Below are 24750 nucleotides of genomic sequence, written 5' to 3'. Positions count from 1 at the left end.
ACAGAAGTGAGAAAAATCAAAATCCAAGGAGGAGAAGGAGTTGAATTGTCTTCTCCCTCAACAGCCTGATTCTGAGAGAGCAGGGCAATGCTCTCTTTTGAAGAAAAGAAAGTGAAAGTGAAGTCACTCAGTCGTGTCCATCTCTTTGTGACCCCATGGACCGTAGCCTACCAGGCTCCTCTGTCCATGGGGTTTTCCAGGCAAGAGAACTGGAGTGGGGTGCCATTTCCTTCTCCAGGGGATCTTCTGGCAAAGGACAGACTTGCTTCACATTTTCTCTCAGTTCCTGTGCCCATTGAAGAAAATCAGTCTCTTCTAAATGCCACTTCCCTCATTTTTCTAAGGAAAGTGGTGGGAGGATAAATCCTGAATGCCGGAAATGAGCCACTCCGATGCTACTTCAGCCCCAGCACAAAAAGGTAAGGGCGTGATTGTAAGGGTTCCAGGCAGCTAGTTTGGGGAGCTCATTTTTTAAAATGTGTTATCCTCTTTTGTTTTTCTAGGAAGTGTCTCTATTTTAAAAAGTAAGATTTCCTCTTTGGTGGGAAACAGATTCTTTCTTCAAAGACTCAGTGGTAGATTGATAGAGAAGAAGTAGATCACAGTCCAAGGATCAACCTATAGCTCCTGCAGTAGGCATGCACCATTTCTGTGGGCTTCCCCAGCACATGTGGCTGGAAGAGCCTAGAGTTCTCTGTATTCAGCCATCACTGGCCTCTGAGTACGTCCAGCAAAAGGAGATTTGAATAGTCTGCCCAGAAAATAAACTCTGAAGTCTTGCTTGCTCCCTTGGTGCCAGGGTCCTCTAAGTAGGACTTTTTACCTCTCAAACTTTCTATCTATGATTCCCTAGACAAAACTGCTCTCCCAGCCAAGCCTCACTGTTCCCCACATCCTCCCAAGCCACTTACCCACAGAAAAGCTTATCTTGACCATCTCACCCTGAACTGACATCTCTTTCCAAAGGCCTGTGTCTTAGACCCTTATCTCCTCACTACCTTTTAATGTAAATATTGTCTCCCCACTTAACTGTGAGTTCTTACAGGACTAGGACTCTGAAAGAGTCTGCACTTAGTCATCCTCCAAGCACTGCACAGAAGCAGGTGCATGCGTGCTAAGTCACTCAGACGTGTTCAGCTCTTTGGGACCATGTAGACTGTAGTGTGCCAGGCTCCTCTGTCCCTGGGGATTCTCCAGGCAAGAATACTGGAGTGTGTTGCCATGCCCTCCTCCAGGGCATCTTCCCAACCCAGGGATCGAACCCGCGTCTTTTACATCTCTTGTATTGGCAGGTGGGTTCTTTACCATTAGCACCATCTGAGAAGCCCCATAGAAGCTGGTGGCATGCCTTATTCCTAAAATGCCTCCAGTGTGTGAATGTTGATGAAAACGACAGTGACAAATGAAATGAGGCTTCTCTGCAGTCACCTCACCACCATCACCCACCACAAAGCCCTGTAGCCCTGAGCCCTGCCCAGCGCTTTCAGGGGGGATGCAGATCTCAGCCGCCGGATCTGCTCCCACTGCCAGCTTCAAAACCAGCTCAGGTCTTTGTTCCGTTTTCTAACTTTGCATTTGTAATCAAACACAAGCTCCTCACCAGGGTCTGCACCATGGAACTGGAGGGGCTGGTAGAGGAAAAACATAGACACGGAGGAGGCTGACATGCATTCACTCGACAGAACACACATGCACAGACGTACACACTTTCATACACACAGAGCCGTGACGTGCAGATGTCAATACGACCATCTGTGATGACAAAGACCAGACTGGGTCTCCCGGAAGATGCCTGGGCGCTAACCGGTCTCAGTGGGGAAGCTGAAGCTGGCCAGGCTTCTGTAGCTCAGGACGTTGAAGTACTCGTGCGGCTCGGCCTCAGCTTGGTCCTCTCTGCCCTGGTCACTGCACAGCCCGGCATCCGCCTGCACACAGCTGCCAGGGGAGGACACGACCCTGGGTCTGCACGCCTCCGGTTCAGACGGCCCCCTCCCAAGGTCACCTTCCGCAGAATGGATTCTGAGAGATTTCTTCCCAAAACAAACAAACAAACAAAAAACCCACAAAGTGAATATGTGGGGATATCATTCAAAAGTGACTCTCCAACGTGATCCAGTAATAATATCGTTTTTGTTATTACAGTAGTCATATCTTACACACACGCACATTGTGTTCTTATCAACATTAGTTCCTTAACCCTTAATTTCCTGATCCGTCTTAGCCAGCTTTCAGCCCCAGCTGCTCCACTGAAAGTCTCCAGGCTCCCCCACATTCTCCTTCCGGTCGGCTGAGCCCGAAGGCGGCTTCCGAGCCCGTCTCTCCCCGCTCCCTGGCTGCCTCTGGCGCTGCTGGCCGCTTGCTTCCCTCTGAGATGTTCCCCTTCCCTGCTTTGCTGCTATCATGGCATCACTCTCTCTTGCTTCTCTTCCTCCTCCTGAGGAAGTCTCCCACCTCCCTCCATAGCTGAGCCTGCTCTTTTCCTTTTCTTTTTTTTTGCTTACACCTCATCTCCCCAGATAAAGACGTTCTTCCAGGCTTCCGCCTCTGGCCTGTCACACTCGACACTCTCTCTTCCACTGTGTAGCAGCTCAGCAATTCATCCTTATGTACATCTCCACCCACCCTCTGTCCTCTGAGGATCCCCACATCCCTATCCAAACTAGCCCGGGCTTCTGCCCTGAGCTCCAGACACAGAGGTCCAGTTGCTGACCTGGAGCCTCACCCCTCACCACTGGCAAGCAGCAAGCAGTCCCGATTTATGATACCAGATGACCAGAAATCTGGAGGCTACTACTAAACTCCAATGGGCCAGGACTTCCCTGGCAGTCCCGTGCTTAAGATTCCTGTGCTTCCAAAGCAGGGGATGCTGATTTCCATCCCTGGATAGGGAATTAAGATCCTATATGCTGTGCAGTTGGCCAAAACATAAATAAGTAAATATCAGAGCTTGGACTTCTCAGGTGGTTCAGTGGTAGAAGAATCTGCCTGCCAATGCAAGAGATGCGGGTTTGATCCCTAGGTCACAAAGATCCCCTGGAGGAGGAAATGGCAATACTCCAGGATTCTTGCCTGAAAAATCCCACGGACAGAGGAAACTGGCAGGCTACAGTCCATAGGGTTGCAAGGACCTGGACACGAATGAGCATGCACACAAATATCAGAGCCTAATAAATAACTTTTTAAAAATTCCAGTGGGCCATAAAATCCCATCTGATTTTATTCCAAAGCAGCTCTGAAACTGAGCCCCTCTTTCGCATCCACTTCCATGTCTCATCTCTCTCCTGCACTTCCAGACTCACCACTCTCTAGATTCCCTCTAACCTCTGCTCCAATGTCCACACGGCCACCATCCTTCAAAGATGGAAGTTGGATCCTGCCATGCTTCTGCCTAAAACTCATCATGGCCCCCAGTGTCTATGGGCAGGTGCTTGCTGCTGCTGCTGCTGCTGCTAAGTCGCCTCAGTAATGTCCGATTCTGTGCGACCCCATAGACGGCAGCCCGCCAGGCTCCCCCATCCCTGGGATTCTCCAGGCAAGGACACTGGAGCGGGTTGCCATTTCTTTCTCCAATGCATGCAAGTGAAAAGTGAAAGTGAAGTCACTCAGTCGTGCCTGACTCCTAGCAACCCCATGGACTGCAGCCCACCAGGCTCCTCTGTCCATGGGAGTTTCCAGGCAAGAGTACTGGAGTGGGGTGCCATCGCCTTCTCCGGGCAGGTGCTTAGCCAACTGTAAATGCCACAGGTGGCCTTCAGACCCCTTGAGCTGTATTAACAACGTTGTGTAAAGCGCATTGTTCTGGGAAGAAAGTCCCCAGTTTCACCATATGCCCCACAGGAGACTGAGTAATGCGCCCCAAAATGCCTTTGGGGATCTGGTCATACTTGCCTTTCCAGCTTCATTTCCTGCAGTGCTTCCCTAACCGACACCCCAAGTTCAAGTATAGGGCCTGGGTGCCAAAGAGGCACCATTTCTTGCGAATCTGCTATGAGCACCAAGTGGGCTAGTTTCTTTACGTCATCTCAGCAACCACCTATTGAAGTTTCTGCTTTTGAGTGAGCTGGTAGGCTCAGATAGGTGAAATCTCAGTTCTGACTTGAGTTTGTCTGACTCTGGGCCATGCTCTTCTTAGCCAAACTGCCTCTCATCTTGCAGTTTCCAAATGCTAGGCACTGCTTCCTGCCTTTCCAATTGGGTATATGTTACCTCTACTGTCCGTTCCCCACAGCTCCCTGAAAAGTTGTTTGCCCCTTCCTCCAGGCTCGGCTCTACAGCACGCTGTTCAGGAAGACATCCTTGATCCTTCCAGCAGAGTTACATCCCTCCTGTGTGCTCCACTGTGGTCCTGGGTGTTCTTCATTGTAACCTTCGATGCTGTGTATAATTGTTTACCCTTCTGTCTCTTTAGACCCCAACTGTGAGCTCTCCTGAGGGAAGGATCTGTGCTGTGTTCTTCTTGGTAACCTCAGAGCCCATAACAGATGCTTATTGTATGTCTTAGGACTAAAACACACACACACACACACACACACACACACACACACAACACTCTCTCTCTCTCTCTCTCTCCTGGCCCACCCCACTAGCCCCAAATCTAAATGAACAGGATTTTTCAAATCAAAATATAGACTCATGGTGAGATGGGTACATATGTACTTATGAGACAAGAGGATGGACAGTGAAATCTGTTTGGGAAAATCAAGGATGTGAAATCAGCCATCACATCCCCATGACAGTATCACAGGTGAGGGTCATGCTTACAGGCAAAAAAATCAAAGAACAGCAGGCACAAGCGGGGTGGCAGGAGAAATGCCTGATGGCACGCCATGCAAAGGTGACAGTCTCTCAGCTTTCACAGATGCTGCTCCAAAGCAGGTCACCTAGCCCCACCATAGATCCAAATGACAGGATTATAAAGAGCTGCACACAGTCTTGGAAAATAACAATGAACACAAACCACATTTCATTCTGTCTACCTCATTGCTTCAAAATAAGAATCAGCACCATCTTCACTGGCTAGTGTCAAGCTCAACAGGATACAAGTATATGCAGAGAGGCTGAACAGAAGGGTGGGTTGCCTGAATGGGCACCTTGGACACATATCACAAATTAGGAGCAGGGTCACACTGCTGGCCTTGAGGAGCTGGCTCCTGCAGGCTGTTTCATTCACTCCTTTTCAGTAGAAGTGGCTGCACCTTACTGTGGGTGTGAAGGAAAGGGTTGTTGTTGTAGGTCACGTGATGCTGTACTTAAAAGGAGTCCTATATCCCTTAATGCAACTCTATCCATTTAAAACAATACTAATACCCAGTTCTCAAAGAGCTGATTGTGACTTTTCCTGATGGTATATGTATTCTCCTTCCCATTCTTAGCCTGCCTACCCTTGTCTTTAAATCACAGGACTATTTTGGCTCCCAAAAATCCTCTGGGAAATGTAAATCTATCTGAGATGGGTCTCTCAGCTGGTCTGTTTTCATTCCATCCATCCTGTGTTGGGAACCCTACAAAATCAGCATAGAAAACAAGTCTGGGATTAATGCACTGATGTTGTTCTAAAGGACCAAAGGGAGCTATGAGATTGCAGTATGGAGATTTGCGGGACACACACTGTCCTCTTGGGGAACATAAGGACAGTTAGCAGTGACTGTCCTGGAGCTAGACACACCCATCTCTCCTTTCCCTTACAGAAGGTCCCCTGGGGGCACTTTTCCCAATAGTTGGTCATCAAATAACATCCATTCATTTAGTCCTCATCGGGCTATGCACTATAACTATTGAGCACCAGGTATTATGAAGTGCTATAGTAAATAAATTTTATAATTATAAGAACTTAATAAAGAACAGTTATTAATCCATATCAGGAAAACCGCCAGGTGCCTTACTTGAATTATTTGACTTGAGTTTTTCTACAACTCTAATAGGGCAGTGCCATAATTATTATTCCCATTTTACAGATGAAGAAACTGAGGGTCAGCAAATTTAGGTGGCCGAGCTACTCAAGTGGTAGAGCTAGGATCCAAAACCTAGGTCTGTCTGATTTCAAAGCCCAAACTCCTAAATAATGCAACCTACTGGCTCTCGGGGTCTGAAGGAAATGCAGCTGGCATTCTGCTCGGATCGCCTCCTCACCCGACGAGTGTTCCCACTCCCCAGACACTGCTATCACAGACCCGTGTGGAATAGTAAGAAGCATATGTTGGTCTCTACCCCCAGTTAATATTTGGTCTTCATTAAATCCCAGTTCCTGACCCTAACATATCCCGAGTGATAGGAATGTCATACACAAAGTTCCTAAATCCCTTGGAATATCCTGGATGGCAGGAGTGTCTTTTGTCCCAGTGAAGTGACTTTCGGTGGGCCCTCACGTGGAGGCTGGTCACCAGAATGACCAAGCCATGAGGAGAAGCTTGGAACTTCTGGTCCTTACCCCTATTCTCCAGGGAGAGGAGCAGACTGGAAAATGAGTTAATAACCAATCGTGCCTGTGTGATGAAGTCTCCATGAAACCCCGAGCAGTATGGGACTGGAGAGTTTCTGGGTTGCTGAATACAGCCACGCGCCTGGAAGGCAGCACACCCAGCTCCATGAGGACAGAAGCTCCTGTGCCTGGGACCTTTGGAGACCCCATCCCATGTATTTATTTCATTTGGCTCCTCATCTCTATCCTTTATCAAATTCTTTACTGTATAATAAACTGACGCATGTAAGTGTTCCCGTGAGTTCTGTGAGCCATCTTAGCAAATTATCAGACCCAAGGAAGGGACTGTGGGAACCTCAATTACAACCAGTCAGGCTTCCCTGGTGGCTCAGATGGTAAAGAATCTGCCTGCAATGTGGAAGACCTGGGTTTGATTCCTGGGTGGGGAAGATCTCCTGGAGGAAGGCATGAAAACCCACTCCAGTATTCTTGCTGGAGAATCCCCATGGACAAGGAGCATAGCAGGCTACAGCCCATGGGGCTGCACAGAGTCAGACGCGACGGAAGCGACTCAGCAGCCGTGGCAGCCAGAGGCACAGATGACAGCCTAGGACTTGCAACTGGCATCTGCAGTGAGGGCTGTCTTGGAGGGCTGAGCCCCTAACTGCTGGACCCGGTGTTCCCTACAGGTAGATAGCATCAGGACTGGCTTGCTTATAGGGCGTTCAGATAACGTGGCAGAATTGGTCAGTGTGGGGGCTTCTGGTGGCAGAAGTGTTCTGTGCACTCCTAAGAGCAGAGAAGAGGAAAGAATAGAGTTTTTCCCAATGGTAGTGGTGATTTAGCCGCTAAGTCGTGTCTGACTCTTGCAACCCCATAAACTGTAGCCTGCCAGGCTCCTCTATCCAGGCAATAATACTGGAGTGGGTTGCCATTTCCTTCTCCAGGGGATCTTCCCAACCCAGGAATCTAACGCAGGTCTCCTGCATTACAGGCAGATTCTTTACTGACTGAGCTTCAAGGAAAGCCCATTTTCCCCAATACAACTTACCAAATCAGGAATTGGCAAACTAAGGCCCATGGGTCAAATCTGGGGCACCACAGGCTTTTGCACTGCCCATGGGCTAAAAGTGGATTTTATATCATTAAGTAGTTCAAAAAATTCAAAAGAATAATATTTTCTTAAACATGAAAATTACATAAAATTTAAATTTCAGTGTTTATAAATAAAGATTTATTGAAACATGGCCAACTCATTCATTGACATATTATCTGTGGTCCCCTCACAGTATGATGGCATTGTTGAATTGGTGCAGCAGAGACTGGAAGGCCCACAAAAGCTAAAAGATCCTGGCCCTTTACAAAGAAACTTTGCCAATCTCTGAACTACAATAATTTTGAAACCTCAACAGCTGCTTATGTTTCTGGAGAAGATCCAGAGGACACCCTTTTCCTAAGGTGGAAAGGAATGTGCTAGTGAAGAAACCACCAGCATCACTGCGGGGCTCAGAGGTAGCTCTCCTCTGTATGCTGGGGTTGAAGTAGGTGATGATGTATAGATCTGGGTCCCCAGCAGTGACAGGGATGAGGCAATCCCCAAATAATATCGGGGCAGATGGCAGCATGTAAGAAACAAAGTGGATGCAGTTACTGAAATGGCAGCCAAGGGAGCCTGGCCCACAGCAGTACTAAGGTGGCTAGTAAAGCCCAGTGGCCCCAGGAGAAATACAGATGGACAGCTGACAAGGGTATTGCTTAAATGTGTAATCAAGAGTTCAAGGATACATGAGAGAAGACTGAAGTGTGGCAAGTCAAGATCTGTAATAGTAACAGTGTGGATGCTGTCTGTTCACCCCTCAGCGTCACTCTCCATCCTTCTGTGCCTAAGGAGACTGAAGCACAGGTGCGTGCTGTGCTGTGCTGTGCTTAGGCGCTCAGTCATGTCTGACTCTGTGACCCCATGGGCTGCAGCCCACTAGTCTCCCCTGCCCATGGGATTCTCCAGGCAGGAATACTGGAGTGGGTTGCCATGCCCTCTCCAGGTTATCTTCCCAACCCAGGGGTCGAACCCAGGTCTCTCGCATTGCAAGTGGATTCATACCAACCCAGTGATTTCTCTTGCTCTCTGGCTTGAGTCTGGGTTCAGTCAATGCAAAGCAACAGTAGGAGAATGGCGGGAAGGAGAATGAGGTCGAGGGCATATGTTCCCCAGCATTCTCTCTGCAGAATGGACTTGGACTGGCTGCGACCTTCAATCAAAGATTATAGTACTTCTCAAGGTGGTCCCCTCCACGCAGCTCTCTCTTTCCAGGGCCTAGTCATCACCCTTCCTTCCAGGTTTCAGTAATCATTCTCTCTCCTTTCCCCTAAAGATCTCAGGGTGGTAACAATACATTCCTACACGCCCCCTTATGCTTTCCCTCTAAACTTTCCAATACTTTGTAAATCCTTTCATTAAACTGTCCTCAAACTACTCAGCTTAAGAGTACTATGTTTCTCTGCTGGGCCTTAACTACTACAAGGATAAAATACATTTGAGCAATAAGAGAAAGAAGACAAGAAGCCGTAGCCAAAGCATAGGAAAAAGCAGAGAGGAACTGATTTAGACAGGAAGCAGCAGACAGGTCAAAGAGGGGGCTGGTGAATAAAACACTTTAGAAGGGGAGCCACAGAATTCAATACCTACTGGACTCTCTTCACCTCTTCCCCTTTCCCTTTTACAAACTTGTCTGGAATACTGGCCTGAGAATGAACCAGTCTTAATCATTAACAGGAAAATGTGTTCTGCTGCTTGTAAAGAACCTTCCGTATTTCCATGTGCCCAAGCTGCAGAGTACCGGTGACAGCAGGGGACATCTGCTCACCAACTACCGAAACAACTCCCTTCCAGCCCGTGGATCAACCATTATTCTCTTCACCTCTTTCCTCTAGTTCATCACTTTTCTAGCATTCATTTTCCCCTCGAGGTTTCATTTATGAAACCTACCTACTGCGATAGCTAAGACATAAATGAAAATACTGTAAGTCATTAAGTCATTGATTTCTCCAATAGTGCTAGCCACATTTCAGCCACTGCTGGATCCCCAGCACTCTGTTCCATGATGCCTACTGAACAACAAGGAATAGTGGCCACATCCTTATGAACCGAGTCAGTCAGCAATCTAAATGTTTGCCTCATGAACATGGAAGTGAGGGTTTGAACCATAGGACAAGAAATTTTTGCAGGCAAGTTGGTGGACCGTATGCTAGTATTAGACTTTATGTAACTTTCACCTATCACATGAGTTTTCCTACCATTTGGAAAATCTCTTTCACTTCCTCTGGACCAAATCTGCGAAGTCCAACAGGTGCCTGAAGCACTATTAGACCACTGACTGGGGGAGACCTGGGCAATTTGTCACTTAGAGGGGAATAAGACTTTGGTTCTGCTACCAAAGTCCTTTCCCCATCCTCATTCCAATCTGTTCTCAGTAAAATAAGGTTAGAGTAAGTGCTCCTGGGATTTCTTCCCTTTCAGATCTGAATGAAGACAGAATGTGTGTCAAATGGAACATGTTACTGTTACATCAATACCCTGGTATTGACGATAGGTTACAGAAAGCAAAGTGGGTTTATCTACACAAACTAAGAATTTAAGATGTAAGATATTAGACTGAAAATTCAAGATTAGTCAGTGGTGATAGGCATAAGTATGCACAAAAGTGTAACTCCATAAGCAGAATTAACAGTAGGAAAATATACACAAAGTCTAGACACTTATACAGTATTAAGGCTATTTTCAATGTAAATCATGAGGTCTAAGTGGAAAAACATTACAATAGCACTTTCTTATTAAGCGATTCTCATTTGTGCAATTTCATCTCAACTCTGAGGCCTGGAGAGGGAAGCAGCTCTTGAAGATCTTCAGAGGGGTAACAGGAGGAAAATAGTCAAATAGATGTTAAATAAGAAAGAAGAGAAAATCAAAGGATGGTCCACTTCTGAGAGATGGAGAAAAGGAAAAAGAAGAACTCAAAATAAGCAAGACACATGGAATCTGAGCCTAAGAACACACAGCTGTCTAAATCTCTCTGTCTGGACTGGCAGTGGCCCAGCCAGATTCAGGCTAAATGGCTGATGAGGAATCAGGTACAGTGGGGCTAGAACTCAAGTTGGGGGTCTTAACCCAATATAGCCCAAGGTGGGTGGGCTGGCTAAATATGTTCTGCTTATAGTTCAGCCTTTGAGGGATTTCCCTGGTGGTCCAGTGATTAAGAATCTGCCTCTCAATGCAGGGGATGTGGCTTCAATCCCTGGTTGGGGAACTAAGATCCCACATGCCATGGGGAAGCTAAACCTGTACACAGCAACTACTAAAGCTCACACACCTCAACTAGAGAGAAGCCTGAGCACCACCCCAACAATAGATCCTGCATGCTGTAACTAAGACCCAACACAGCCAAATAAAATAACTATGAAAAAAAAAAAAAAGAGTCAGCCTTTGATTGCAGATAGGAAATGCAATGTCAGAAACAGGAGTTCTGATTCTAGTGGAACAATGATTACCTATGTTGCTTTGAACCAAACTTTCCATTGAGAACAGCGAGAAAAGCTAAATAATATAAGTGTCTGTTTGTAGTCATCTGAAATCTGTCAAATCAGTGAGAAATTTTGGGCTAGGGAGCAAAGTCTACGAGTAGGAAGCCCAGAGAGATGAGATGAGCATTGAGGGAGATTTTCTTCTAGAGAAATTTCCTGAAAGTCATGGCCAAGAAGCAGATAAACTCCACAGAGTTTCTGGCTGGAGGGACAAAACTTTGAGTTCAGAAATCACTGAGGCTGGAGACTTTGGCAAACACTATAGGCTTTGAGTTAGAATCCCAAAGGACTACCCTCTACCAGTAAGGAAGTAGCAAAGTTGGGTCCAGCTTTCAATTCTCTCACCACTGATTTAATTAAAGTGACAGGAATGCCAATGCTTTCGTACTAGTCCTCTGGCAGAAGCCAAAGGACTCCTCTCTAGAGGAAGGCGATATTACCTAGAGCTTCAGATCATTGCCACAGGTCTTGAAGTAGAAAGCACAGCACTCAATGAAAAATAAACAGTGAAGAAGATAAGCTAGGTCCAAGAAACAAGCAAGAAGAGAAACTATTAGAAGACCATAGAGAACACAACTAATAGGATTATCAGGCACAGATTTCAAAAGAACTATGATTAATATTTTCAAAGAATTAAAAACAAGATAGGGAATTTTGGCACACTGTAAACTATTCAAACAAAGAGCAAAATAGAAGTTGTGGATCTGAAAAATATGATAACGGAAATTTAAAACTTAATGGACGGGTTTAGCAGAAGATTAGATACATCAAAGAAGACACTTAGTAAATGGGAAAGCACATCCAAAGAAAACACTTGATGGGACAAGTGGATGGGAAATTCCAAAAAGAGGGTAAGGGATGTGCGGGAAAGTGAAAATGTTGAAGATATCACCCGTGATTAGAGTTCCAGAAGGAAAGGAAAGCAAGGACAGAGAATTAATATATGAAGAAATAACAGCCAAGAATGATACAAAACTGACGGAAGATATCAAGTAACAAATTCAAAAAGCACTCTGAACCTCAAACAGAATAAATACATAGATGACTATATCCAATTATATCGCCGTATAATTGCTGAAAACCAAAGAGAAGGACAAATTTTAAAGAACAAGCAAACAAAAACAAACACTGTCTTTCACAGAACAAAAATAAGACTCCCATATAATTTCTCAACAGAAATACGGGACGTCAGAGACAATGGGGCAGTATTTTCCATGTGTTGAAAGAAAATCACTGCCAACGTAGAACTCTATACCAAAAAAAAAACCAAATAGATCACTTCTAAATTAAGGAAAATTAAGATATTTTCAGACAAACAAAAAGTGAGATAATTCACTGCTAGCATGCCTGCCCGCAAGGAAATACTAAAGGATATTCTTTAGGCAGAAGGAAAACGATTCTAGTTATAAGAAAGAACATTCATGAAGAAGTGAAAAGCAATAGAAAGGTAAATCAAAACAAACGTTGACTCAAAAGACAATAATCATTTTCAGGTGGGTGGTTAAGATAGAAAGAGAACTAAAATCCATGACAGTAGTAGCAATAAGTTGGGGAGGTAAGAAGAGAGTTAATGTGTTCTAAGGTTCTTGCAAAATCCAAGAGATGACAAAAGTACTACTACATGTTAGACTTAATAAATCAGAGGTCTATTTTATAATCCCTAGTGTAACTACTAAAGAAAAGAAAAAATGCATAACTACCAAACATATTTTTAATAATAAAAATACTTAATTCAAAAGGCAGCAAGAAAAAGATTAGGGAAGTAAACAGGCAAAACAAACATGAAGAGAATAAGGTGGTAGATGTAAACCCATATGTATCAGGAATAACAGCACCAGGTACCAGTCCAGAGAATAAGGCAGGCTGTAGAGTTGAGTTGTTGACTGAGTACAGTCAGAGTTGGAGGGAAAGTAAGGCGGGCTGGGGAGGAGGATCTGGAATGAGGTGGAAAACTGTTAAGAATCACAGGCTTGTACTCTCCGAAATGTTCGTTTAGTAACTTAAATTAAGGCAACCTTGGATGGCTTAAAAGACCCAAGAGCGCAGGTAAAAAGGAGTGGGAATTCTTCTGTTCATCCAAATCAGGAGCTTCCCAGCTGGCACTAGTGATGAAGAACCCACCTGCCAATGCAGGAGAGGCAGGAGACTTGGGTTGATCCCTGGGCCAGGAAGATCCCCTGGAGGAGGGCATGGCAACCCACTCCAGTATTCTTGCCGAGAGAACCCCACGGACAGAGGAGCCTGGCGGCCTACCGTCCAAAGGGTTGGAGAGAGTCGGACACGACTGAAATGACTTAGTACACTTGCACACAACAGTAGCTGCCAGTTACCACACAAGGACATGAGTATATGAAGAAAATATATTTCTTCACTGTTTACAAAGCTTCCACGTGTATTATGCTAGCTGTTTATCACAATTCTGGGATATAGAGCAAGTAGAATCATAATCCCTATTTCACATATGAAGAACTGGAGACCCAGAAGATGAAACAACCACCCTATCACCACACACTCCATGCTGAGAATAGAAATTTCCAATTTCCCATTCAATACTCTCTCAGCCACATGACCTCTTAAGCAAATGTAATGGAGGATTTACAACCTACTGATCTTGCCATGCACCTTTTGCCCCTAAATTTTTGGAGTGTTGATTTTTCATCCTGCAGAAATGCTAGGTAACCAGTGATTAAAATTAAGGAGCTAATGTTCAAAAACCCCTGGCACAGAGCAGATGCCCAGGATGCATCAAGCTCACAGTAGATAAATCAGACTCTCAGAGGAGTAGCTTAAGGCCCAAGCAGAAGCCAGGAATTGTAGGCGACAGCATGATGTGGAGGATACAGGTCCGAACTTTCAAGAGCTCCTAGACAAGGGAAAGGGGCAGTTAAAGAGCACAAGCAACGCCGCTGAGAGGCAGAGAAAGTACCTCGGCAAAAGGCAGAGAGAGCAGTGTGGGGGGAAGGGGAGGGAGTCACACCTAGACAGCAAGGGGACAGGAAAGGACCAGGGGTGGGATAGGATGGGTGGTAGGGGTGCGGTGCCCAGGACTGAGAGGTGCAGCCAGAGTCGTTACCTTTCTGGCCAGCGTGGCCCCTGCGATGACTGCTATGCAGATGACCGCCAGCACTGCGGCCGCGGCTCCAGCCAATGGGATCTGGAACCCAGCGCTGTACTCAGCCACTAGAGGGAAGACAAAACTAAGATGAGTGGGTAGAGGCCAGAAGCAAAGGGCAACCATTAACCAGGGAAACCTCAGTGTCCGGGCACCAGGGGTAGGAATTGGCCAGGCTAGTCTCAAACAGGTCTGGAGTCTTCAAACCCAGCTCTTTGGATAGCAGAGCATCTACCAGGCCCATCACAAAATGAATAACTGATCCCTCCAGGACTGTGCCTCACACATTTGACACCACAGCAGACCATTTTTAACACTCCCTTCTGTTCAACAAAACCACTTTCAGTAATAGTCACAAAGTGAAACAAATAACATTCAGTAAAAAAAAAAGAAAGAAAGTGAATACTTTCTTTTTATTAAACTTTGTGTTTGTAATCAATCTGATATTTTGAAAAGTTTAATTAAAAAGTAAAATCAACATTAAAGTACAAAGAAGAAAAAAGGCATATAAGCTTTTACCTTAAGCCTGTAACACATCTCAACTAGGCTGTGAGACCCTGGAGCAGGTAAGGCTCTGGAACTTTACCCTTTGCTGTTTTGCCAGCACCTGGAACCTGCTGCTGCTGCTGCTAAGTCATTTCAGACTCTGTGCAACCCCATAGACGGCAGCCCACCAGGCTCCGCCGTACCTGGGATTCTCCAGGCAAGAACATTGGAGTGGGTTGCCATTTCCTTCTCCAATGCATGAAAGTGAAAAGTGAAAGTGAAGTTGCTCAGTCATGCCCGACTCTTAGCGACCCCATGGACTGCAGCCTACCAGGCTCCTCTGTCCATGGGATTTTCCAGGCAAGAGTACTGGAGTGGGGTGCCATTGCCCTCTCCTAGCAGACACCTAATGAATACTCATGATACGAGTTAAAGCATGAACAGGAGAATCTGCATCAAGATGTAAAGTGTAAACAAGAAGGAGGAAGAGTCAGGGAGCTCAGAGAGACGATGCTTGACCCAAGGAGGGTGTGAGGGAAACAAGACAGCTGCTAGGCTGTGTGCTGGACTATAGGCACACGAACTTCCAGGTTGCCCCCTCCCATGCCCACCTCCTTCCCAGGACCTTGGGCAGAATCCAGCTGTCCAGGGAAGTCTTGGAGGGAGAGGGGTGTAGCAGAGGCTGAGCCCTCTTCCCTTTGACAGAGGACTCCGAATGCCAGGAAGGTGGTTAAGGCCTGCCATCACTTGGGATGGGACAGCACACATGCTACCTGCAAGGTACCAGGACAGGGAGGCGAGCCCAAATTGCCCAGCTTGTTTTCCTCCTGTCCTGAGGACCTGGTCTCCTGCCTTGGCCACAGGTAGGCAGAGAGGACTGAGCAGGAGCAAAGCTACAGAGAGCTGTCCACAGAACCAGCAAAGGATGGAGGCTGGAGGGGGTGCGAGGGCCTGCAGAGGGCCATCCATAGAACCAGCAAAGGATGGAGGCTCTTCCCCACATGATACTTGCGCCTATGTCGGGGCCCCTCAGGAAGCAGCGCTTGAGAAGAAACTTTCAGGCCAACTTTTATCTCCTCAGTTTACACACACACAGTTTGCTAACTCATAAGACTTAAACTCCCACACCACTGATGGCAGCAGACAGCAGCTCTGAGGGTGTGGTTGAGTGGAACCTGAAAACCTGTATTAAAATCAGCTGTACCACTCTGAGCAACGGTCAGGCTCAGCTTCTTCCTCCACCCTACAGTCAGATGGGGTTTGGGGGATCCTATTAATGGCTAACACTAACCTCATGCTTGCCACATTCCAGGTGCTATATTAAGGGCATTTCTTTTAGTCAGTAATCCAGTCCTATGTTCACACCTCATAAGGTCTTACATCTCCTCATTTCACAGTTGAGAAAAAAGAGGCACAGAGAAGCCCAACACTCTTGTCTGAGGTCACAGCAACACTAGGATTTGGACCCAGGCCGTCTGAGCCCATCATCACTTTTCTATCGTGTCCCTCAGCCATTAGAATAGTCATTTCCCCTCTCCAAAGAGGTTTAGTGTTCAGGTGGATAATGAAGGTGAGAGCATTTTGGAAACCATCAAGTACCACAGAAATGCAAACTGTTGTACATTCACACTTAGCACACACTGAGCTCTAATCCCTCATAAATGGAGAGGCTAAATCTAATTGGCATGATCACTGCTAAAGTAATTAATGTGATCCCTTCTCAAATGGGTTCTTCCCAGGCAGTGCAGCAGTAAAGAATCCACCCGCCAATGCAGGAGACACAGGAGACTCGGGTTCAATCCCTGGGTCAGGAAGATGCCCTGGAGTAGGAAATGGCAACCCACTGCAGTATTCTTGCCTAGGAAACCCCATGGACAGAGGAGCCTGCTGGGCTACAGTCCATAGAGTTATAAAGAGTCGGACATGACTGAGCGTGTACACGCTTCTCAAACGACCTGAACAGCCGGTCTTCCTAACAAAAACACGTAAGATGTGCTTTTTTACCCAAATAGTGGTTCTCAGTCATGACTGACTATTCAAACCATCAGGAGTGCTTCTAGAATCTAACACACCCTGCTCTGCCCCTAGAGGCTCTGACTGAACTGGTCTGGGCTGCGGTGCCAGCTTCCGTACCATTTGAAAGCTCCCAGGTGATGTGAATGTGAACCAGGGTTGGGAGGTCCCGCTCTGCAGTGTTTCGATCATCAGGCATGAGGGTCCTCAGCCACCTGGCCCCAGAGGGCGTACCTGAGTGTCGCAGGACTTGCAGAAAGAGGGCCCCTTTGTAAATGCCGTCGGGGTAGGTGTGATAGATGCAGGTGTACCGTCCTGTGTCGTTACTGGTCAGCGACCGGAGGGTGAGGCCCAGATTGGAGCCTGGCACCACTCGCTCCCTGAAGGCAGGCTCGATGTGCCACCCCAAGCTGGCATGATGGACGGCCACGACTTGGTCTTGCAGATTCCAGTTGACTTGGGTCACTTTGGCAGTGGTGGAGGAGAGGTGACATTGTAAGGTGACAGAGCCACCTTCCGCTGCAGAAATGTTCCCCATTGTTACTATTCTGCCTGTCACAGCTCCTAGGGAGGGGGAAAGAAGTGTGCATTTTTAGCAGCTGGTCTTGAACCTTCCCCTAGAAATTCCAGGGAGTCTTTGAGGCCAAAATTGGTTTTCAGTGGTTTGCTTGGTTTTTTTTTTTCAAGATTTTTTTTTAATGTGTGCCATTTTTAAAGTCTTTATTGAATCTGTTACAATATTGCTTCTGTTTTATATTTTGATTTTTTGGCCACCAGGATGTGGGATCTTAGCTCCTCATCCAGGGATTGAGCCCACATGCCCCCTGCACAGGAAGGCAATGTCTTAACCACTGGGTCGCCAGGGAAATACCAGAACTGGATTTTGGAGGGACAGTCTCTCCAGTTCATCCTGTCTTTCCCCTATAAACGCCATAATTCCTATACAGTGTAGCTGCTTCACCCTCTCAGGACCCTCTGCTGGAATATTATTTCCTGATGAGCTCATTGATTTTTTTCCACACACTTACTTTATCTCTCTACCTAGAATATAGGCCCTTGTCGGCCACCACCTCTGTTTCTGATTGTATCTTTTCGGCAGCCAGTTCTGCGCCGGGCCCATTATCCTTTGAAATAAGACCTGGCTGTTTCGATTGACTGCAGTTGGGGGTGCCTGGAAATTTTTCAGAAAAGCCCCAAAATCTAAAGGAAAGGAAGCTTGGAGAGCAACTATATTTCTCCCAGGCAAAACTACCCTACTCAGCAATGGCCCCCCACAGATGGTTCAGAAAACAACAGGGAAACAAAATTATAACAGTTTTTAAATACTTCTGCCCCCCCCAGACACATTTATTTATGATTTTTAATACAGAAGGAAATAAGTTTAACATAAATCAATCTATAGCAGTAGAATATCTGTAATCTGCGACGATGACGTTTTTGACCCACAAAAAGCATACTATGCCTTTCTAGAAGTTTCCTCAAGGACAGAAGAAAGGAGGTTAGAGCAGGAGGGAACTTCGCCCAGCAAACCCATCATCCCTCCTCCTTAGTCCCTTTCTCACCTCCTGCTTCTTTTTTTGGGTCAGCCAGGCAGGCACCCCACAACCCCAAGTCCTTCATCTAGCACCGAAAACAGAACTGGAGCTCCTTCTCAGAGACAGCGTTTTCTCCCACGAGGGGACACAGGACTCTGAAAACTGTATTTCCTTCCGTCAGATGGATGAGGCCTTGGCTCCAGCCTCCCCTTCCCGCCTGCTCTCCCTCCCGGCCCTGTCCTGGGCTAGACTTCAGATCTTACCTGATGCGGGGAGGAGCGCCTGCTTCAGCACCTGGGCCCAGATCAGGAGGAGACGCCACTGCATGCTTCTGCCCAGGGGGCTGACAGGAAGCAGCTGTGGCCCCTTCTGCCACTGAAACTGGCTGACTGCTGATGGCAGGGTGAAACTGAGCCTCTGAGGAGAGAGAGGGTCTCGGAAAAACCAAGCTCAGCAAAAACAATGTCAAAGACAGATAAAGCTCACAACAAGAGCACAAACTGCCCTGGGCAAGCCACAAGAAAAACCATGAAGGAAACACTTTAAAAATAAACAAAACTGTGGTTAGAGATACACTGGTCTTGGGATTACTATTAGTCAGCCTATAGTTTTCAAGTTCTGTCTCAATGTACTTTTTTAAAAAATCAGCCTTTATCGAACAAGCTCAAAAGCATCGGTGTAATGCCCACGATTCTGGGGAACCTGTCCCTGATGGGGTTCACTGGGTTGCCCCGACTTCTTCCCACTAAAGAGTGTGCAGTGAGAAGAGAAACTTACGTTTGTGCACTTAAAGGCCAGGAACTGCATTTGGAATCTAATGATCATGGGAACAAGAGCCATTTACTTCAGAAACAAGATGAAAGTCTTGACCAAACAGAGCAGCTTTCCCATGAGTGAGGGAAAGAACTAAGATTCCCTCTCCCTGAATCTTATTTCTTCACTCTTATTTATTTGGACTGAGATGTTGTTGAATTCAGGCTTAGTCTCTCTGACCCAATAGAATCAGAGGAGACCAGAAGAGTGAGTTTTCTCATGAGTGGTGACCCCACAACCACTGGGGATGCAGAGGGTGAGCCCCAGTTGCCTGACCCTGGATTGAGATTGGCTGACGCTTGCCTGGAGCTCCCAGCACATCATCAAGCCCTGCTGCTGGCCCAGCCTTACTTCCTGCTTCCCTCCCCCATCTCTCTGTTCATTCACGTGAAAGTCCCTGAGTGCCTGCGAAGCACCAGACTCGAGACTAGGCTCTGGAGATATGAGGGTGGATAATCACAGCCCCCTGCTCTCAGACAGTCCACAGCCAAAACTTGCTCTCTGGTGAAGCCTCGCTCTGGGGAGAGGAGGTGGAGGCTACACATTCACCCGCCCTCCGAGCTTGCCATTGCTGCCTTGGACATGCCCCATGGTGCATGTCCTAAAAGTCTACTGTTCCGCCAGGGGGGAACACTGGAAGCCTGGTGCTTTGCCCCTCATTCCAGCCTGCACCCTGAGCATCCCACACTGCCCAGACTCCTGTCCTCCTTTCCTCCTGCAGGACGCCCGATCTCGAACAAGTTTCCTCCCCTCCCTGGGTACTGCCTACTCCCAAGTCTACACCATGACCCATATACAACATACACCTCAGCCCCCACCTCAGCCTCTTAGACAACACATGCCTCACCAAGTACTTTCTGCTCACCCCAATTCAACCTGTCCTTCAAGGCTCACATCAATACACCTCCTCCACCGCCTCTCCACAGTTACAGAGCTGCAGCTAAAGACCTAATGTGGGTGCAGAAGTTGAACCAGTGGGGCATTTCCAAAACTGGTTGCCAAGGCAGAAGAGCCAAGGGTGGGAGAGCAGCGAGCAGCTGACGGGAATAAAGCACAGAGAGAAGTGGACTCTGGCATTTGGACCATAAAAAACTTAGATTGCTTCTACAGTGGGGGCTGGTAGAAGCCACAGAGGCAGGACCTGTCTTATACAGCTGGCCTTCTGGAATTATGAGTTCACCATGTACAGATTCAACCAACCACAGATCCGGAAAGTTTCAAAAAACAAACTTGTCTCCTACTGGCAACTCTTTGCGTAGCATTTATATTGTATCTGTAACTAGCCACATAGTGTGCTTGCGTGCCAAGTCACATCAGTCGTGTCCAACTCTTTGTGACCCTATGGACTGTAGCCCACCAGGCTCCTCTGTCCATGGGATTTTTCAGGGAAGAATACTGGGATGCCATGCCTTCCTCCAGGGGATTGCACTGACTCAGAGAGAGAAACTGTGTCTGTCTCTTGCATCTCCTGCATTGGTAGGCAGATTCTTTACTACTAGCGTCACCTCGGGAGCCCCATTCATGTAGTATTTACATGCTATTAAATCGGAGAGTGAGTGAGCGAAGTCGCTCAGTCGTGTCCAACTCTGCGACTCCATGGACTGTAGCCTACCAGGCTCCTCTGTCCATGGGATTTTCCAGGCAATAGTCCTAGAGCGGCTTGCCATTTCCTTCTCCAGGGGATCTTCCCAACCCAGGGATCGAACCCGGGTCTCCCGCATTGTAGACAGACGCTTTACCATCTGAGCCAGCAGGGAAGTCCTGATGGCAATGGCATCCCACTCCAGTACTCTTGCCTGGAAAATCCCATGGACAGAGGAGCCTGGTAGGCTGCAGTCCACGGGGTCTCTACGAGCCGGACACGACAGAGCAAATTCACTTTCACTTTTCACTTTATGCATTGGAGAACCCACTCCAGTGTTCTTGCCTGGAGAATCCCAGGGACGGGGGAGCCTGGTAGGCTGCCGTCTATGGGGTCACACAGAGTCGGACATGACTGACGCAACTTAGCAGCAGCAGCAGCAGTTAAATATTATAAGTAATTAAATATTAAATATTAAAAGTAATTATAATTACTTATAATTATATTAAATATTATTAAATATTTAAATATTATAAGTAATCTAGAAATGGTATAAATTATATGGGAGGCTGTGCTTAGACTAGATGCAAATACTATGCCACTTTATATAAGAGACTGTAGCACCTGCTTGGTTCCTGGAACCAACAACCCCCATGGATACTGAAAAATGACTATACAATGAGAAATCCAAAGAAACTTAGACTAGGTTAAAGAATTGTTCTTTAAGCAATCAGTCCAAAGAAGAACGCAGGCAATTCTACTCTGATCAATGGTGCTCTAAACACCACTGAAGGTGGTGACTAACACCCTATGGAATGAAAGCTACCTGGGGCCAGAATTCATACTGGTTTGGTGATGTTGTGAAATTGCTCAACCTCCTGAAGCTTCAGCTTCCTCATCTGTTAACAAAAACAGTAGTGGCCCCTCCTCACCCCCACTCATGGGGTCATTGTGAGGATTCGGCGAACTGATGTCTGGTAAGGTATTCGGCACAGTGCTGAACACAGAAGAGATTACTAAATCAATGATAGTATTGCTGCAAACATTAATTGAGGAAGTGAAAGGAAGATCAGAGAAGAATAGCCCTGACTAAGTAGAGTATTTTGCCAGGAGTAAAACCCTAGTCTCTGGACTGCAAAGCCAGTGTTCTACAAACCTCTTCATTCTGGCTTAGGCATCTGATATCAAATAAAAGGATTATATGTTACTGCAGAAAAGTAGCCACTGTACCAGTCAAACCCTGAGAAGGCCTTGGAGGAAGGTGAATGATGGACGAGTCTCCCCAAGGAACCTTCCGAGTTCCTCTGAAGCCTCCTCCTGGGACAACTCCTGGAAAGGTCACTGGCTGCAGCCAGAGCCGAGCGCCACAACCACAAGGAGCAGGTCTGAACTAACAGTTCCCCAAGCCACCCTGAGCCTTTGGGGCCCATTGGCAGTCCCTGCAGCAAAGCATGAACCCCTGTGGTTGTGTGCGTGCTAAGTCGCTTCAGTCATGTCTGGCTCTTTGTGACCCTATGGACTGTAGCCTGCCAGGCTCCTCTGTGGTTAGCTGGGCGCTAACTCATATTTGCATTTAAAGCTCTAAAAGGAGCCACAGTACTTTTTCCCCCTGACTTCTGGGGTTGTGGGTTGGACAGGTGTGGTTAGCCTTGAGGCAGTGGGGTGGGTGAACCTACTGGGGAAGGGACTCCATTTGCATGTAAAGGGGGAAGAAGCCCTGGCCTGGAAGGTAAAACTCTCCCCAGGCCCTTCAAGTGCTTTCACAGCCCAGCCTTCCCTTTGCCCTATAAGCCTCCCCTGAGCCCACAGCCTACTTCCCAACTTCAGCTGAAGCCCGTGGCCTGGCAAGCGTCACAGCACTGGACCCACAGGGCTGAGAGTGGTCACACTTTCCACAAGGCCATGTCTCATACATAGGAAACACAGCCTAGGATTTTCTCGGGGCACAGGCCCATCTCTCAGCTGTGTCTTTGAACTTCAGACTCTCCGGAGTCTTCCTTCCGGCTCAGAAGGGGTGCGGAAGCCTGAGGGGTATCATGACTGTCTTCTCCCCACTCTCCCCAGCCTCTTACCAAGTGCAGCATCCAGCAGCTGCAGAGGCGGGGGCCTCCCCGGCCAAGTGCTCCCACTCTCTGCCTCACAGGCCGGCGCCTCCTGCTGTGGGCTGTACTGTGGCTGCAGGGTCTACAGAGAGCTGCGAAACTGGGGAGATAAGGGGACACAGCCACCCCGGGTACCCAGAAGAGCCTGCCCTGCCTCCCCCTCAGCCCCACCCACCCTTTGCCACCGCGAAGTCATTTTACTCAACATGAAAGGAATATCTCTGACCTCATGGTGTTTAATAATTTTGTGAGCCACGAGGTTTGTGGGAGGAACAGCCTCAGAGCAAATGCAAATAGGAGGAACTCGGGAGTGGGATTGCTGTTGTTTGTCCAAGCCCCCTTGGGTGAGGTGACCCTGAGGACCTCCCCAACAAAGGCTGCCAAGGAGGTTCATGGATTATGGGAAATTCCCTTTGCCTTCCCAGCTGTGAAAATAGGACAGAGATTCCCAGGAGAGGCTGGAATGCAATCAGAAGAAAAGTCTTGGACGGAAGCAGCTGATCTTCTGCCCTCAACTTAGGCCTTTCCGGTAGCCTCTCTCACAGCCCTCCCACCCACAGACATTGCTCCTCTCCCATCCTCCCCCATCCTGGATGTGATTTTCTTATCAGTCATACCCTAGCCCTGTCTCCCACGGGAACGATGTCCTCTATCCCTGGAAACTTACTTCCTACTTCCTACTACCTGCATGCCTCAGCATCCGGGACAAGGAGGATTGCGATAGAAATACATGTGAGTGTGTGGTTCAAAGAACATCTCAACAGTCAAGCATCCTCACTCCACCATCAAAACAATGCCAGAGCAAGACTGTTTCACAGGGGAACTATAACAAACCCGTAAAGAGAGGATAATTCCAATACTACTTAAAATATACAGACATAAAACATAAAGAAACACTTCCAACTTTGTTTTATGAAGTGAATTTCAAGTTATTATAAAAATGATTAAGATTGCTCACAATAAAAGAAAATCAGATCTTAATCTCTTACCAATAGTGTGGGGGAAATTCTAAATAAAAAATGTCACAGAGATGCCAATAGCAAATTAAACAAAATACGTAAGCACCAGTTAGAGTTTATTTCAGGGTGAATAAACATGTACGTGAATCATAAAAGGATGATTCAATACTAGGAAATCCTTTTATATTAATATTAAATACAAGTTCTACATAGGAAAAACATATGGTCATTTCCTGACACTAAAAAGAAAATTCAATCCCTATGACTGGCTGGAAAAACAAACCAGTCAGTAAAATAAAAATTAATTTTTTCTTAGCATAATTACACACACACCAGCCAACATCTGATGTGTGTGTAACATCTCTTTTGAAGGAAACATCTCTTTTGAAGGAAAAACACTAGAGGTATTCTCAGTAAATTCAGAAATAAGACAAGGATACTCAGTATTGCCACAACTAGTCAACAAGTTATCAGAAGTATTAACAAATGCAATTAAAAAAGCAATTAGAGGAGTAAGAGTTACAAATAAGGATATAAAACTATTTCTAGTTATGTTATCGTAACAAGAGACTCAATGAGGGAAATATCACAAACAATAGAATTCTGTTAAATTGGCAGGATATAGCATTAATATAAATTAAAAAGTAGTCTTCTTATATACAATCATTAACTAGTTAGAAAATATTTTGGAAGAGAAATCTCACAACAGCAAAAATAAAATACTCAGAAATAAATTTAGCAAGAAGTGGTCAAAAGCCATACTAAAAATCTTTACTCCAGTGTATCAGCTATCCAAAGACATTTTCAAACGGAACCATGTGTGTGTGTGTGTACTTAGTCACTCAGTCATGTCCCGCTCTTTACATGGACGCAGCCTGCCAGGCTCCTCTGTCCATGGGGATTCTCCAGGCAAGAATAGAGGAATGGGTTGCCATGCCTTTCTCCAGGGGATCTTCCCAACCCAGGGATTGAACACAGGTCTCTTGCATTGCAAGCAGATTCTTTACTGTCTGAGCCACTAGGGAAACCCATGATACTAGAGCAGGTAGCCGGTCCCTTCTCCAGAGGATCTTCCCCAGTCAGGAATCAACTGGGGTCTCCTGCACTGCAGGCTGATTTTTCACAAGCTGAACTCCCAGGGAAGCTCCAAAT

The 24750-nt window shown here is 46.7% G+C and overlaps 1 protein-coding gene across 1 annotated transcript; it reads right to left on the bottom strand.

Annotated features, from left to right (window-relative positions):
* Window positions 1271–18584, bottom strand: TIGIT (T-cell immunoreceptor with Ig and ITIM domains). Its single transcript, XM_005674945.3, has 4 exons — window positions 18406–18584; window positions 16842–17171; window positions 14070–14176; window positions 1271–2030 (listed from the first exon to the last, which is right to left on the bottom strand). The coding sequence occupies exons 1-4, from the start codon at window positions 18467–18469 to the stop codon at window positions 1800–1802; spliced, it is 732 nt and encodes a 243-aa protein (XP_005675002.2). The 5' UTR covers window positions 18470–18584; the 3' UTR covers window positions 1271–1799.

The sequence above is a fragment of the Capra hircus genome, chromosome 1, assembly GCF_001704415.2.
Source record: "Capra hircus breed San Clemente chromosome 1, ASM170441v1, whole genome shotgun sequence".
Classification (NCBI taxonomy): Eukaryota; Metazoa; Chordata; class Mammalia; order Artiodactyla; family Bovidae; genus Capra; species Capra hircus.
This window is presented reverse-complemented; position numbering and strand designations above follow the sequence as displayed.